The sequence below is a fragment of the Rhinolophus hipposideros genome, assembly GCF_964194185.1.
Source record: "Rhinolophus hipposideros genome assembly, chromosome: 9".
NCBI lineage: Eukaryota > Metazoa > Chordata > Mammalia > Chiroptera > Rhinolophidae > Rhinolophus > Rhinolophus hipposideros.
This window is the reverse complement of record NC_138055.1, coordinates 60,743,325-60,760,730: the sequence shown is the minus strand read 5'-3', so window position 1 is coordinate 60,760,730 and position 17,406 is coordinate 60,743,325. Positions and strand designations below refer to the sequence as shown.

Below are 17,406 nucleotides of genomic sequence, written 5' to 3'. Positions count from 1 at the left end.
AGAAAACTAACAATATGTCATTTAGAGGGACAGATATTAAAACTAGAAGAAAAAGCAAGATTATTAACCCAAAATTCAGTATAATACTTGCTGTGGGAGGAGAGGTGGCCCAGGGAGACATGTGCTTATTAAGGAGGGGCTCAGAGCGAGTTTCCAAAATATTTACTGGTAATTTTCTGCTCCTTTTAGCTAGATGACGAATACGTGATGGTTTGTGGTAGTTTTGAACTGTAATATGTTACATACGTTCATTTGTATGCAAACTATGAGAGGTGGTGTAGTCCAGTGGTTGACAGCATTCGGTCTGTAGTCAGACTGCCTGAGCTGAAATCCTGGTTCTCCTCCTTCTAGACTTGTGACCTTGGAGAAGTCTGGTAATCCTTTAGAGCCTGAGGTTCCTTATCCGTAAAATGGGGGTTCCAGCAGTACTAATCTCATTCGTGTATATAAAATGAAGGGTCTGCTACATACATAGTCAGCACTAATAGGTGTTTGTTGTTATTATTCTACATTTGTTGCTGTTTTCGTAAGTTTCATATATTTCGCAACAAAGAAATTCCTTCAGGAAAAGAGTGAGGCTAGACTGTCTCTTCCTCCAATTGTCTAGTATAATTTTACTCAGGTGCAAAGCAATTGATGGTACTGTAATTAAAGATACTTTTATTTAAATTTGGATGTATTTCTCTCCTGTTGAGTTTTCAGTTTTAATCTGTGGTTTTTATCCTGCTTGTTGCCAACATTCTTATGTTGTTCTTCTCTACTGTGATGATTTTTACAAAGCTTTGCAAAGCCAGCTGGCAGGTATGAGTACAAAGGCACCCAAGCACGTTTTTTTCATCTCTCCAAACCGGCCTGGTCTTGCTCACCAGCCCCCTCTCCATGGCAACACGGCTGCCCTCCAGGGAGTGGTAACCTATGGGCAGTGTTGTTACCGGCCAGACACGTGCCAGGTCAGAGGCGGCTCCCGGCTTCCTGAGATCTGTCACCTGCAGGGCCAGGGCTCACAGAGACCTCCATGGAACAAACGGGGCAGGAAAGAAAAAGGTTTTCAGTTTGCCGTTCAGGGAAGATGACAAACCAAAGCCTGAGAATAAACCCTGTATCACACAGATAAGAGTTGAAAAAAAAAAGCTACAAGATGAATAGTTTTATTGCTAACACCTAATATCAGGCTGGAAGACAGAAATATTCTGGTTGGTTTCTGAAGACAGTCAGAACTTAGAGGCAAAGGTGTCCTTCTTTGCCAGATAACTCCCACGCAGATTCATCCATCTGGGAAACATTAAGGACCAATTTTATGAGCCCAGGCCTGCCAGACACTGGGGAAGAATCTGAAGAAAACAGACCTGGTCCCTGGCCTCGTGGAGTGTAAAGTCTTGAGCGGGTTATAGAAGCATAAGTTAAACAATATGAGTGATTAAAGAGAGGAGTCTAACCTAGGGCCAATGATGTCCAAACATCTACCTGACGAATAAGTAAGTATAAGCCAGGCAACGTAGGGGTGAGGTAGGATTGGGCAGGGAGAACATAACGCATCCAGGGACCCAACAGTCTGACTGGGCTTAGTGTGTCACAGTGACAGCAAGTGAGGTGCGAGAGGTAAGCAGGCCCGATCACAGGATGTATGAATATGAAAACGAGTTGTCGGAAAGGAAGTCTGGGGTAAGGGTACAGAACGTATGCAATTCATTCACTCAGAAAACATTCTGTACAAGCTGATGGTGAAAACATAAGATGTGGATTGTTTTCTCTCTACCCCTGTGTGTTCCTTAGTAATTTAAGCCATTTTGGAACATTGGAGAATCTTCACTTCACACGCATGACTTGAGAATTATATAAAGTGATGTTCTTTTGTGTGTGACACAGTTGCACATATCTGTGTGTAATTTGGACGGAGGGCACCACACTTGTGCCCTGATTAGTGGGTCTCCTTGGGAGGCCCATGAATGGAGAGCTCAGTCCCAGAAGCCATGGCAGGGGGTTGCCTGATGGTGCCCTCCCGACTGGGAGCTGCTTTGATCTTGTCATGCAAAATAGAAATATGAGGGCAAGTCAGTTATCCTAATACGTTTTAGCCTAAGTCATAATTTTGTGATGAAGCAAGACCCACCATCATTCTAAAGGCTCTGTGAGCTCTTCCTTGGACAGAGGAATTCATTTCTCCCCAACTGTAGCCCAGGACCACAGGTTGGCCTATTTAATCATGGGGGTAGAGGGAGTGGGGGACTCCTAGGTCCAAGCCTGAGGAGGCTGACCAAATGAGGTCAACCTATTGTTTTACAGAAAATGAGAAAGATGTATTCTCCAGGGTGGGCAGCCTGAGAGAAAGGAAAGACAACAAAGCAAGTGAGAACAAAATGTTTCTTCATGTGAGGTTTTGGATGGGCCTATTTGACTTTGAGTTTTGCCAGGTTTGCCTAGTTTTGTGTAGAAATTTAGGACATCAAGGGGCAGGGCCTTCGCCCTGTGACTGGCAGGACTTCTGGGTTTTGCTGTTTGATTATTTGGCTTTTATGTTGTGTGTAGGTTTTTTTCTTTTCTTTTTTCCTCTTAGCGACAGTCATTCTCAAAAAAACTGCCAGCATTGTCTTCCTCTGATGACATCCTTCCCAATAAGAAATTTAAAATAGCATCTCCCCCTCTAGAGTGTGTTATGAGGGAAGAGATGGTCAGCATAGTGTTTGCAAAGTTCTGACCCTCACACAGTCTTCTCAGGCAGAGATGGGTAAACATTAGCCGTATGATCTTCTTGACACCAGTGTATTTTATTAAGTCCTTTTACGGGTTTCAACTGTCTTGACAAAGGAACTAGAAAATTAAAAGGAGGCTTTGTAGACAAGCCAGAATGTGAGTGCGGTGGGTTTTTTTTTCTTTCTTTTTATTGGAGTTTGCCCTGAAGTGTAGCAGACTTGGCAGTTCTGTGAATCCTTTGTGGAGTCATGCAATGAACTGCTTATAGGAAATATACCAAGCTAACATCCTAGAGCAGGGCTGTTGGAAGTCATGGGGGTTGGACTGTACAACCTATAGTTCTGTATAATTCCAGTAAAATTTTCTTTTGAGGCCTAAAGATCCTGCACCATTTGTAGAGGATTCTCTGAGAAAAGCCTGGAAAGGGTTTTCTGAGGCAAAATACTCAGGAGTGACCCTCTGTAAGGCTGGAAGTTTGCAAGTGGGTCTCTTGGAAAGATATTCAAAATGGATGCAAGTATGTAAACACTCAAAGAAGATGCTTGGTATTTTGTAAGAAAGGAATAAATTATTAATATTACTAAAGGGAAAGGGCATGGGCAAAGCTAAGAGGAACAAGGGCCAAAGAACAGTTAACCAAACATGAAAACGTGGCATAGATTCACACTCCAAGTGCCCAGGCAAAACTTGGTGAGGATTTGCTGCCTAGGCCTTCAATCTCCAAAACCGGTCAGGAAATCTCATCTTTGTAACTTGGACATAATGACCCTCACTCCCCCGGCCATGACACTCAAGGAGCTTATTAAGTCTGTAAGTGCCAATATACTGGAAACTCTATAGAGCATTTCCCTAACGAGAGAAGCTGTCTTGATGGTCACGTTTAGAATGCCGTTTGTCACAATCATTTCCTCCGTGGCTCAGATAACTGTGTGCCTCGATGAGGAAGAGAGTCATCAGCGGAAAGTTAATAGTAAAACACCCACCGACACTGGCAGCAGGATATTAATGCAGGCATTAAATGCTAGTTTGTATTACCTTGATAATATGAAATTTAGTTTGGCAAAAGACAAAGGTTCTTTTTATGAAATCTTTCCATGAGCTTGCTGAGCTAATTTCTACCAGCACCATATGGTTTTCAAAAACTATGCTTCAAATGCAAAAAGAAAGGACTCCATCCATTATAGGTCTTACAAACGAATTCATGTGTTTGATCTGGTGGTTGAAGACGAGATAAAATGTGCATTTGTGTTTCTTTTTCAATGTTAAGCATATTCAGACCCGTGGGAATTTAGAAGTCAGCCTGTGACCCTGCACATGACAGCCTCTGGAAAGCACATGGCCAGCCCCATCTTCACTCTGTGCTGTTTGTGTGGCCCTCGGAGCAGAGTGGTGTGGCCACTTAGCTGCCACATCAGGGCATTTTAAAGGGCTTGCCAGGGAGAACTGAGAAGGAAATGGTCTGTTATGCCCCCTTATATTGAAATGTTGCCCTTTGGGATTCGGACTAAAATAAACACGCACCACCTAAGAAACCAGGGAGCCGGTGCCAAGGCCTGGTAGGCATTCTTACCCTCTCCTGTGGGGGTGGAGGGCTCTCCCCAGTCTGTGAGTTTGCAGCGCTGGCGCACCATCCCCCGAGGGACACACTAACAGTGTGGCAGAGGACAGCAGCTGTCATTATTCTAGTGTCTCCGTAAATTCTACCTGAGTGGGGTCCCTGAACCTAGGGCAGGGGACAGAAATGGTGTGAGCAGCTTCAGTGGCTTCAGCGCAAGGCAGGGGACATGTGTGACTCAGCTCCCAGCAGTGAGCCCAAGACATGCCTCTTCCAGGATGAGCTGCCAGGGTCTGAGCATAACAAAGCGCCCTCTCCAAGTCACCTCCCTCCCCCCACACACCCACACCATAGATCCCTGCCAACTTTCCAAAGCTTGGGAGAGCTTTTCTACCTCCTAAATCTAAGAGGCCTGCTCAGAATGCAAAGGGGATTCCTCCTCCTGTTCCCATCATACTCTATTCCTGCGGGGCATCAGCAGATGGAGGCTGCCTTTTATATGCAAATATTTGGAACCCATTAATTCCCCAGTTCCTGTCACCTACCCTCCCTCTTGTAAGACCCGGTCTGTACCATCCAAATGGCAAAGAGAAGTTCCCTCCCAACTAGAACTATTAAAGACTTTAAGGCATGCTTACAGCCTAAGGGCTTGAAATAGACATTTTTGACCGTGCTGAATCAGATGTGGGCCGGTGGGAAACAAGACTCGACAAGAGGTGGATGACTTAAGGCAAAACTCTTGGGAAAGAGAAAGGCATTTGCTGTCTAATGAGGAAAATGATAGCTCTCGTTTATTGACCCCTGACCAAATGCCGGGTACTGTGCTGAATGCTTTATGGAAGGATCTTGTTTATTCTGGCAGGAACCTTTGAGGTCTGCACTATCATTATTCCAGATTTACAAGAAAGAAAAGAGGAGGGGCTCCAAGAGGCTGAGGAATTTTTCCAGAACCACCCATCTGGGCGGTGGTAAAGCCAGGATTGGACCCTAAGCAACCCAAACCCACCCCGAGCCCTTTGTATGCTCCACTGAAGAGGTAAAAGAACTAAGAACTGCCACAGAAATGGCAAGGGCAGCAGAGACAATTGAGGATTTATCGGTCTCCTTCCACCCAGACATTAGAGTCAGTGGTTGTGAAAGGAGCTTCTGGCCTTCCCATAGTTCTTCAGCCACTCTTGCTTTTTTGTTTTTCTTCCCTTCCCTGCTGGCTTTTCTCTGCTCCCTCCCCCTCGGCGCTCCGAGGAAGCCTGTGAGCCAAGCCCTGTGGACTGTGCCAAGTCAGGTCCCTCCCCGGCAGCCATTTCTTTCAACAGAGCTTTGCTGATCAATATTGAAAGCTTCAGCCAGAGAAGAAAGATGTTCTCCAAATACAAAACTTGTCTCCCAGGGAGACTCTTCGTTAGGAGCGAGGGAGTACTTCAGACGGCCCCAGCCATTCTCTGATGTCTGCCCAGGAATCTGAATGAGACCTTCAGTCGCGGCTACGTGGCTCCACATCCTGCTTCCAGATTGCAGGCTCCTCAGCCCGCCTCACAGTCTCGGCTGGTGCGTCACCAAATCCACTTCCCTTTCACAACCTGCAGCTGCACATTCTTCTTTGCTACTCGCCCGTATATTATGAACTTGTATTTTATGTTTTGACTCAAATTTTCTCCCGCTGCTCCCTGCACCCCCTCAGTCTGTGGCACGTGTACACAGACTTGTGTTCAGTCTCAGTACCAAAATCAGTAGAGCCCTCCTATTTTACTGTCACATTAAGCCATTTCTTTCATTGTCACCAAACCAGACAGCCCTTGGCAGATAGGAATTGGAGAACAAACTGGGAGAGAAGAGAAGCAGTTTTTTCTGTCCAGAGGAAGTTGTTTCTTCTTGTATCACTCTTGATATAAAGCAGTCTTGATATATAAAGCAACCTTGTTAATGATTTCATGCCTGGGCAAGTTGGCTCTGTTATATGGATGCCAATGAGCACTAAAATGGCTACCAGTCTGCCTGAATATTGGAGCCCTGGCAAAAAAAAACAAAACCTGCCAAGAGCTGGGTTCCTGGGGTTGTGTTGAGGAAAGATACCTGCAAGTGGCCTCATTTTACCTGTCTCTGATTTCATTTCATTACTGGTAGGAAATATCAGGAAACTGGCCCTAGAGTTCATTTGCACTGTTAAGTTATTGAATGCAGCATCTATTCCGTCCCTTCAGTTGTCCACACAGACTGCTCTTTTAAAGGGCTTGTGGGGGGGGGGGGATGGGACACATCACATTCACTAGAGAAGCCTGGCAAAGAGAAGTCCTGTGGAGGAATCTGCACTCCTGGCAACAAAGTTGGTAGAAGAGGACCTAGGAATTCTCCCTAAGCTTCCTGCTCAGGTTGGGGCTGTCCTTCCCTGAAGCAAATGGGTACCTGGATGATGGCTAGAGGCTGACAAAATTGAGGTTCTGAAAGGAGAGGGAAATAGCAGCACAGGCCCACCACAGAGCAAAAGTGTGAAGCGAAACCTAGCACCACTCCTGTGGTATGGAGATCCTAAGCCAAGAAATTACCAAAATATGGTCTAGGACTGCAAAACCCATCGTGTCCCCAAGTAAAGACAAATTTTCAAATCTCTGTAGATAACCCAGGGCATATAGTGTTTACTACGTTTAAACCCTACTGAAGAGAAGCTTATATCTTACCTTTAAACTCACCATGAAAAACTAGTTTGATACAATGGAGCCTTCCCTCCAGGCTTCGCCCACCACCCCACCCTTCACGCTCACCCCCCCCCACCCCCCACCAAGAAAACCTAATAGAACAGGTTGAGAGAAATTTCAAACATGTGCAATAGAATCAAACAGTAAGAAGAGGTAGATTTGGAGAAAAACAAAATAGAAACTCATAATGGTGAAAAATATGTCATTAAAATAAAGTAACTCACTGAATGGATTGACTACTAAACTGCTAAAGCAGGAACAGGTGACTTGAAAGATATCACAGATTGAAAAAAAATAGAAAAGAAACAAATCTGGAAGGTAAATAAGATCTAATAGAACCTTATTGAAAAAAGAAAAAAGAGGGGAGGGAATATTTAAAAAGTTCATTGCAGAGAATTTTCCACGATCAAATATCTTCTCAGTTTGAAGAAGTAAAACTAATTTCCAACCATGATAAATAAATAAAGGAATCCTCATTGTTATGTCTTAGTGGGACTTCATACCATCAACAATAAAAAAAAAAAAGAAAAAAAAAAAAAACCCTTGAAAAACTACCAGTGAGAAAAGACCTATACTTACAAAGACATGATACAAGACAGACTTCTCCTCAACAAAAGAAGTCAGAAGTAAATGGAATATTATCTCCAAACTGCTGAGAAAAAATAATGGTCAATCTAGTTTTCTGTACCCAAGAAATCTATCACCCAAGATTAAAGGCAAAACTAAAGAATTCTGTGGTCTGAACACTGGGTAAGTTTATCCCTCACAGGCCCTTGTTAAAAGAATTACTAAAAATGTACTTCAGCAGGAGAGAATCAAATCCAGAAGGAAGGAATGGACTTCAAACAGCAAAAAAAGTTAGTAGTCTGTTTCTTTACATAAGTTATAAATGATGATAATGGCTAATAGAGTCTTAAAAACAAGGTGACATTAAAATAATTGGTAGTTACATGGAAGATGATAAAACACATTCTAGGATTCTTTTATTTTCAGGAGGCAGACATAAATATTGACACGTAATTAAAAATATATTGTATGTCAACTGTAATTGAAAAATAAAAACTTAAAAAATATTTAAGCACAAATGCTAAAAGAATAGAAACAGTAAACTAACACTTCAAACTAGTAGAGGGAAGAAAAATTTATTAAAGAAAGCTATCAACCTAACAGAAAGCTGGAATGAAGGAAAGAAAACAATAAATAGAAAATACAAAATAAGTGTGTGTTTGTCTAAGATGTATGAATCATGGCAGAAACAGATTTAACTTACATCTTAATTACTCTAAGGTTAGATTTTATTTTAATTAGCCATGTACCACTAATGCAATCTACTTAAAATAGTACAAAGTTTAGAAATCCTACTCTGCCTTGTGAATTTTATTATTGAAAAATATTGGAGTAAGAAGGTAGCATTGAAAGTGATTGATTTCTTGCAGAAGAGACTGGGGATATCATTAACTAAGGATGATAGACAGGAAAGATCCACCTTGGAAGTGAAAATAAGTTAAGATTTATTGACTTCTTCCTAAGTCTTAATTGGGGTCTACAAAGGAAATAAAGAAGGAACATTGGAGAGAAGAACTGGTGCCATGTGTCACAGAAGAGCAGACACAGGAGGAAAACTTTTAGTGTGTAAAGGCATTGGAAGCTCCAAAAAGAAAGGAGAATTCAAGAAGAAAAGATAGGAGACTTCAAGGACAAAGAAGATGTAACTGTGCTGGAGAAAGGGTGAGCAGAATGAGTATTGAGAAGAAGCCTTTAGATCTAGCTTTAAGAGGACAGATTAGTAGGGTGTTGGGCTTACTGGTAAGACATTAAGGAAGAAAATGGGAAGAAATCGAGGAAGCAAGAATGGATTTCTCTCTCAAGACATTCAGCACCTAAGGGAAGACAGAATGGATGGTGAAGAGAAAATGCAGGCTTACTTTGAAATAGGCAATAACCATTTTTAAGAAGAAAACCTTAAATTAGCTAGAGCCCTCAGGGAAATTAGTTTCCTGGGTAACCATCTTTTCTAGGTGACCTAATGCTGCTTTTTAAAATACCAAAGCTAATTTTGACCATTTTAAAAATATCCTAAGTCACCAGTGATAGCAATATCAGGGTGGTCTCTTTCCTTTAACTATGAACGATATTCCTTCATGACTTAAATAACCAGTTAAACATTGTTTAACCTTGATCTCTGTCATTGCCCCTTGACTTGCAGGACCTGTTGAGGCCTATAGGGTTTTTTGCCTCTAGACTAGCCACAGGAACTGTCTTGAATTCCTTTAACTGTTTTTTGGCATCTGTGTTTCTTTTACTTTCGGCCATCTTTTCCCATAACTTGCCATAATTTTTCTATGACTAGTCTGCTTATGAGATGGGTTAAGGTATGTTCAGTCCTGACAGATGAATCTATTATGTGTACTGACTCAGCCAGGTTTCTAAACTTGAAAGGCTAAGGCCCAAACCCTGGTCAGTCACCAGGATAATAAACACCCTGATATTCCTGGTAGACTTTCCCTATGTGGTCATAGCTCAGATATACAATTTAATATAAAACCAAGTAACCTGGGGTATGCTTCTGAGAGGCTCTTTAGAATATAGTATATGAGTTGCAATATGTGAATTTGGGGACATTTATTTGGCCTCTTTGGAGGCCTTTCTGTTTATTTCCTGATCACAGCAGGAGAATGCTAAGAGGGCTAACTGGCTGTATCTTCCCTTGAGTGTAACTTTGAGATTTCTGCCTCAAAGCTGATAATTGTCTCAATGTCAGTGGAAAAAGGGGGTTACCTCTCCTTCCTACCCACTACCCATCATCTAGAAGGAAAGGCATTTATTTTCTGATTAACTAAAATAGCCTCTGCTCTGCCACCTGTAGTGTATGTTACACGTCTGTCTGCTACCTGGGCTGTATAAGTAGACTTGTGTTTCAAAGACTCTACAACCTAGAATCTTAACAATCCTGAGATCATTCACCACAGGCCTTGGTCTTAATGTAATGATGGGGCTAGATGCAGGTCTTTTAATATGAAAACAGTAAATTCATAAAGGGTTTTAACAGAAGGAATGGAGACTTCTGGTGTTCTGAATTCCATAACTCACAGTTCTGAAAGCATGGCTGAGATGTTCCAAGTAGGGAAAGGCCACTAGTAATACCGGGGTGGTCTCGTGTTCAAGGCCTAGAGGCTGGCTTCCAAGAGGCCTTCCTTGTAGGGTGACATTTATTATCTTGGTGATTTACCAGAATCTGGCTTATAGCTTTTCAGGTTTAGAAACTCATTGAATTAACAGACAACAGATTCATTATCAGAGCTGGGCTTACTGTCACCAACCTTACAAGATCGATCTGCAAATCAAAACACCAGTTGATATTTGTGTAAAACTACAACTGACTGACATTCTTAAAGGACAAATGACTAGCTCATTCCTTCCCTGTAGGCAGGCCTCCACGGGGAGGTATATCATAATCAGGTTATTTGGTGAACATGAAATCACAGTAATGGTGAATCACATTCAATGGCATAGGCTAAGAGAGTAATCCATCTACACTAAATATGGTCCTACCAGTGGAACTAAATTTCTTTGAAGTCTGTCGGCTAAGACTCTCTCTTATTTGAATAGACACCTGCCAATGTTTTGTCTCATTCTTTTATGCCTCAAGGCTAACCTAGGCCCACATCCACCCAAATCACCTCCCACCCGCATCAGTCTTTCTCTAGATGTTAGTATTTCCATCAGCTTATAGCATAGTCATTCTTTTGCTTAAGTTTACAGCTTAAATCTCAATGAGCAATCCTATTTGCAAATTCTTGGGGGATCCCTCAACGTACTTACACTGGTCAAGAGGAGACTGTGGCGTTGATAAGAATGGGTGGAACAGCTCACCCACACCAAGGTTTATCTGTCATTACTAATTAAAACCTTCACATTTTCACTATATTCCTACTGTACATGTAAATCATTAATATTTTTTTAAATCAACTCACTTTAAAAGAACAAATTTATTTTAAAAGGAAATTTACCCTTACCATAAGTGAAAATGACTATCCTTTGTTCTAAAAGGAATGTGACATACTAAAAATAAAAGCTCTTCTTTTTCCCATGTACTTTTTTAGCTAGACATTGTTTGCCATGGAAAGTTGAGCCTGAGCAGAACCATGTTAACAATACACTACCACCAAACTGAGACTCTCCTTGGTATCATCAAAAACCTCAAAAGAAGACTGAGCAGTGGAACAATTTAGGAGATTTTTTAATATATCTTGTGTCTTGTCCATATACCATCTAAAAAATAATTTACATTAGGCATCCCACATTGGGGGAAAGGATGCCGTAGGTTTTTTGAGACTTTAAGAATATGTGAAAACTGTTTATGTGACTAGTGATGCTTCCTTTCTAGCCTTGCCTGACCCCAGCTTTTGCTTGAGGCTGCACTGATGATCTCATTCCTGCTTCTTCCTGCACAGGTACACACTGGCAGCGCAGGACCTGGTGATGCGTGCCCGTGGTGTCCTGAAGGACAGAGGATGGCGGATATCTAATGACCGATTGGGCTCAGGAGACGACATATCTGTATATGTCATTCCTTTAATACATGGAAACAAACTGTCATGAAAATGGCCCAAGGAATTGGAAGAACAGAAGGAAGACAGCTGGGGTACCTCTTGGCAGCGCAGGCCTGGGAGTGCCCCAGCAGCGTTCCAGGTGATGCCACCTCTTCCCAGCCCAGGTGGGGAGTTTGCTGCTGAAAGGCCTCTCTGGCTATGCTTCAAGAGGATCCTTAAGTTTCGGTTTCCTCTTTAGTATAAAAGGTCTGGATTCTCAACAAAAACTAAACATAAAGGCTGCTACTGAGTGTTGTGTTTCTTTTGGTTCCTTTACTAGGCCTCCTAGGTGGCCACTGCCTATTTTGGGTACACACATCATATTTATTTAATCTCGAGTCGCTGGAGCAGCCATTTTCAGGTTTAACTGGCAGAAGACTCTTCAGCCTGTCCAGCTGCAAATTTCTCTACAGGTTAAAAGTGCTGCATTGGAAAGTTGGGGGTCATGCCTCAGAAAGTGTGAGTGCCCACCTTCTAGTAAGCCTGAGATTTATTTCAGGGAATGCTATCTGTGTGTGTGTGTGTGTGTGTCTATCTCTCTGTTTTCATGATGCTGATGGGGGGAAACAGGGATTTGGGGATGGGAGGATATTCCTTAATTCATAATTGTTTCCCTTCCATAGAACAGGCCTGGCTGGGACTTTCCAACTCCTTGCTGAGGATGTGTGTGTCAGAGTCCAGCCCCGGCTGTCCCCATATCCTGTAGCCCAAACCACCCAGGCAACCACCTGGAACAGTGCCCTGGCTAACAGAGAGCTGTCTTTGTTGTGTAATCATTTGTTCCCAAGTTGCGTTTTCTCACTAAATCAATGTGTTTTCATGAAAATTTTGGGTGTTTCTTTGGACCAACAACTCCTCTATTGTCTTCTAGGGTCCCTCTTGTGTGGCTTGAGGTTTCTCTGTTTGTTTCTGAGTCTGAGTTTTCATTTCTGGAATGGCCTGTCCACCCGCCTCTGTGCCATGGGGACACACGTGAAGCAGGGTTTAATAGAGCAGGATAGGATGTTCCCTCTATCAGTCAGTTCTCCCTACCTCATTTCAGGGCTGTCCCTCCATTTTGGATCCAGGTTCCATGGACTATGACTGACCCCAAGCCCACTCCAAACATGTAAGTATCAGAGTATGTCAAGGGGCAGTAGGCCTACTCTCCCCATCATCTTTGGGCCAGGCCCACTCAGAATGGCCTTTTAATAAAACTGAATTTGAATTAGGTTGACTGGTCATTCTCATGCTGTACGCCTGCCCCTTCTTCACGGAATCATGTCCTAGCTACTCAACCACTCTTCTCACTGTTGCTCCACCTCTGGGTGTTCCTCAGAAGAGCAGCAGAAGCAGTAGACACACCAGACACACCTGCTGCTTCACTGCCAGGAGGAATTGCAAGGTAGATATTTGGAAATCACTTCTCTGCATTGGGGAACCTGGTACATCAATGTCCAATTACCAAATCATCTTCCTGCAGAGCGCTTGTGGTATCAGCGCCATCTTGACAACTTTTTGTAATTAAAACATTCTTCCTACCCAATGAAGTAAAAGGTCATTTGTGTGACCCCCAAAATGCTGGAGAGCCAATTCCAGTTCTCATGTTTGTCTGAGTCCCTTCCCCAGAGGAGAGGACAGGAACCATTCTTTTGGGACAGTTAATCTCCTGCATATATATTTTCTTAGGAATGGCCTGGCGCCTTCCTACTCAGGAGTGTGTTCATCACACAGTGTAGCAACAACTACTTGGCAAGTCACTCACCAGGTGGTTGTCAAAATATTGCCTGGGAAGAATTGGACTACAACCATGTCAGGAGTCCTCCTCATCTGACAGCTTCCCTCCTCCTTTGGTAAATCTTAGGTACCCCAAACATCTCTGTGGACAGAAGTTTGTGGTAAACTATTTGTTTCTCTGGCAGAATTTGCACTATGGGAAAACATGAAGACCCCTTACAACCGTGTGGTCCATTTTCTGTTCCTGCCCTGACTCTCAAAGCCACGTACAAACTGGAAACTTGAGAAAGTTTTCCTTGGAGGACTGAGCCACCAGCTTTAGGAAGCTGTTCTCACAAGCAGTCACCTCTCTCCTGTGTTCCCATGACCTTTCATTTATTTTCTGTCCTGGGCTTCTATCTAGGCCCTAACTTGAGCTTCACTAGTTTTATCTGAGCCACCAGAGACAAAGTTTGGGTGTAGACATCACGTAGATGTCATGACAACTTTCTACTCAATTCATCAATTCATTTACTACCAAGGCATGTCTCAGGAAAAACTCTGGAACCTCCTTATTCAACTTACCCTAAAGTATTGAGCATTTAGTCCTACTGATTTTAGTTAGAAAGGTACCTAGGAATTCTTTTCATAAGCCCCCTTGGGTGGAAAGGTCTCAGTAACAAGCTGAAGCCATTATTCTGTTTGGGGGGTGGGAGGAAAACTACAAATGAGGTGAAATCAAATGGGAAAAAATGATTTGTTAATGACTAAAGCAGATCTACCCAGCATTGATATTGCTCTGTGAATTGAGCTTACTTGGTTTTGGCTTTATTTTTCACCCAGACCCCACGTGATCCCATCCCAGAGCAGTAAATGTGTCTACATAACAGGTTGGCCCTTAGTGCATTCCTGGATAGGTCAAAAGGCAACACACTCAAAATTCTGCAGAGCATATTTATACGTGGTTCTGAAATCTTGTGTATCTGAGTTATAGCCAAATCTGCTTGCCCTCATAGCCTCAGAGGAAGTCTAGTTTAATAAAAAGCTTTTGATTTCTAGTCAAGTCTTTATTGTTGTCTTGGGGTGTGTGTGGCCACTTCCTTTAATGAAAGGCACTTTCAGTTCTAAATCTCATTGTTGGGCTGGCCCCTGCTCTTTAGAATATTTGGTGACACTCTTCGTTAAAAAGGGAGCAAACTCACACTCCATCTACACTCTTCAGCATTTTCCCAGGCAACAACCAAAGCTCTGTTCTCAGAACACCTGAAATCTGAGCAGTGCCAGCAGTTAGAGGTCGAGGTCTGCAGTGGGTGTGCATACATAACTGCTGTTCTTGGGGTGGGAAGGGAGAGGGGGAAAATCAGGCTAGGCCAGGTACTCAGCTGTCTACTAGGACAAACCCCAAAAAAGTGAATTTCACTTATTTTCCACAATACGCAGCTTTGAGCAATTTGGGGTGTTTAATTTTTTAATCCCTAGCAATTTACCTCCATGGGATTGTGTCAAGTCAGCTATGCTCACCCTCTTCTTACTCTGAAGTATTCATTTCTTAGAACAGGGATAAGAGTCCCCAGTACCCAATTTGGCCTCAGATCTTGGCCATTCAGGTAGGGTTTTTGGCTTACCAAGACTAGCATGGAAATACTTGGGAAAAAATCTCCCACATCTTTAAAACTCTGATTCTCTTCTTGATCTCACCTTTCTCATCTGTCAGTGAACTTTATTTACAAGGCCACGGGTGGTCGTGGTTTTCTTTCCACCACAGTTTGAAGATCTAACCTTTCCTTAATGACTTAGCAGCTCCACTCTTTTCAGAGGGGATGTTAGGCTTTCGTGAGATTCTATTTTCAGTGCGTTAGTGCTTCTGGGATACTTGGAGAAAGCAATGAGAGTCCTTGGCTGCAAAGAACGAGGCCGACCCAAAAAGTTACCAGATCTAAGAAAATAGTACAAATTACAATTAGAAACTTGGGTTTTCGAGGACTTACAATTAGAGAGAAATTTTGCAGCCTGCACACTATACGTAGCCCACCTTGCCGAGCAAGCTGTGGTGTTGTGTGGGTGATGTGGTTTATGTCTGTACACTGGGGCTTTGCAAAGGACACTACACGAGCAGCCCGACTTGCCTCTTCTGTGAGCACCGTGGCAGCTCTTTGTCAGATGTGAGTGCCAGTCTGGGGATTACTGCACTTTCTAATCCACAATGTTATCTGTGTAAATAGCTTTAATTTTTCCTCTGTGTATTAGATGAAGTTTTGTTCATGTAAGACCGGGTAGATAGTGACCGAATGAGGCTGTATATGTTCTGTTGTTTTCTACTGTGATGTACTTGAAGGAGAAGCTCATGTCCTCCACTCTTCCAATCTTCCACAGTATTTTGTGTTTGTTTTGGGACTCCTGAGTTTACTCTTGTACTCTTGTTTTTGCCTCCCTTTTCTTTGTTTCTTTTGGAGACTCGGGGAAGCCCACGGTGGAATTATTTGTAAAGAATGTATCATAAGGTCTGGGTTTCCAAAAGTACCCTACATACAGTGAATGAGAGGACTCTACCTGAAAATGGTTTCAGAACCATGTACCTCTATGCGTTGTGATTGTGAAACCTTGACATTTGTAACCCAAAAGTGAAAACTATTTAGTAATGGGGATCTATTTTGTGTTTTGAAACTTAGGTCCAATGTTCCCTGGAAAACTAAAGAAATGTATCTGCTCAATGACATTTTAAAATAAAAAATATATATATGTATATAGGACACCTTTGGCAAAACTTGTGTGTCATTTCTTTAATTCATTATGAAGTTTCTCCATATCAGGTAATGGAATGATGAGTGTATGGCCTAATAATAGAGTTAATCAACTGTGAACAGACTTAAAAGAAAATCAAAAGGGAATGGATGCCAGCACTACACATTTTCACAGTAAAGGCTGTACATTTCAACAGTGCCACCAGAAGACCGGCAGCCATGGATATTACTCCCAAGAGGTATTCTTTTTATTTCATTTTAGTGAGGTATAATTGACGTATAATATTAGTTCCAGGTATACAACCTAATGTTTTGATATTTGGATATATTGTGAATTGATCACCACAATAAGTCTGGTTAACATCCATCACCATACTTGGTTACAGAATTGTTTTTTCCTTGTTATGAGATCTTTTAAGGTCTGCTCCCTTAGCAACATTTAAATATGCAATGCAGTGTTATTAACTATAGTGACCGTGCTGTACATTACATACCCGTGACTTACTTATTTAATAACTGGAAGTTTGCACCTTTTGATGACCTTCACTCATTGTGTCCATCCCCCACCCCACCTCTGACAACTACCAATTTGTTCTCTGTATTTCTGAGTTATTATTTTTTTAAGATTCCACATCTAAGTGAGATCATATGGAATTTGTCTTTGTCTGACTAACTTCTCTTAGTATAGTGCCCTCAGAGTCCTCAGAGTGTTGCAAATGGCAAGATTCTATTCTTTTTATGGCTGAATAATATTTTTGTGTGAGTGTGTGTGTGTCATTTTCTTTATCCATTCATTAGTCAATGGACATTTAGGTTGTTTCCATGTGTTGGCTATTGTTAATAATGCTGCAGTAAACATGAGTGTGCATATATCTTTTTTGAGTTAGTGTTTTCGTTTTGTTTTAATAAATAACCCAGAAGTAGGATTGCTGGATCATATGGTAGTTCTGTTTGTATTTTTTTTCAGAAATCTCCGTACTGTTTTCTGTGGTGGCCGCACCAATTTATATTCCCACCAATAGTGCACGAGTGTTCCCTTTTCTCCACGTCTTTGCCAATACTTGTTCTTGTCTTTTCAATAATAGCCATTGTAACAGGTTTGAGGTGATATCTCATTGTAGTTTTGATTTGCATTTGCCTGATTGATTATTGATGTTGAACATCTTTTCCTATACCTGGTGGCCAACTGTGTCTTCTTTGGAAAAATGTCTATTTAGATCCTTTGCCCATTTGTTAATTGTTTGTTTGCTTTTTACTGAGTTGCATGAGTTCTTTATATATTTTGCATTTTAACCCCTTATCAGATACATGATTTGCAAATATTTCCTCCCATTTTATGGGCTGCCTTTTCATTTTGTTGATGGTTTCCTTTGCCATGCAGAAACTTTTTAGTTTGATATAGTCTCACGGTTATTTTTGCTTTTGTTACCTTCACTTTTGTT

The 17,406-nt window shown here is 42.0% G+C and overlaps 1 protein-coding gene and 1 long non-coding RNA gene across 5 annotated transcripts in view; one reads left to right on the top strand and one right to left on the bottom strand.

Moving 5' to 3' along the window:
* PPM1H (protein phosphatase, Mg2+/Mn2+ dependent 1H) overlaps nucleotides 1-15,975 on the top strand; it is a 244,575-nt gene extending 228,600 nt beyond the window's left edge. The window contains exons 10-12 of one of the 3 annotated variants that reach the window (XR_013994038.1): nucleotides 11,391-12,636; nucleotides 12,740-12,912; nucleotides 13,430-15,975. Coding sequence is in view for 1 of the 3 variants with exons in the window: in XM_081060277.1 (XP_080916403.1) it covers nucleotides 11,391-11,538 (148 nt within the window). In the remaining 2 variants the exon portion in view is untranslated. Of the gene's footprint in view, nucleotides 1-11,390 lie in introns of all 3 variants that reach the window. The other 2 variants (XR_013994039.1, XM_081060277.1) reach the window with 2 other exon arrangements.
* LOC308502445 overlaps nucleotides 1-17,406 on the bottom strand; it is a 79,392-nt gene that overhangs the window by 19,694 nt on the left and 42,292 nt on the right. The window lies entirely within an intron of this gene.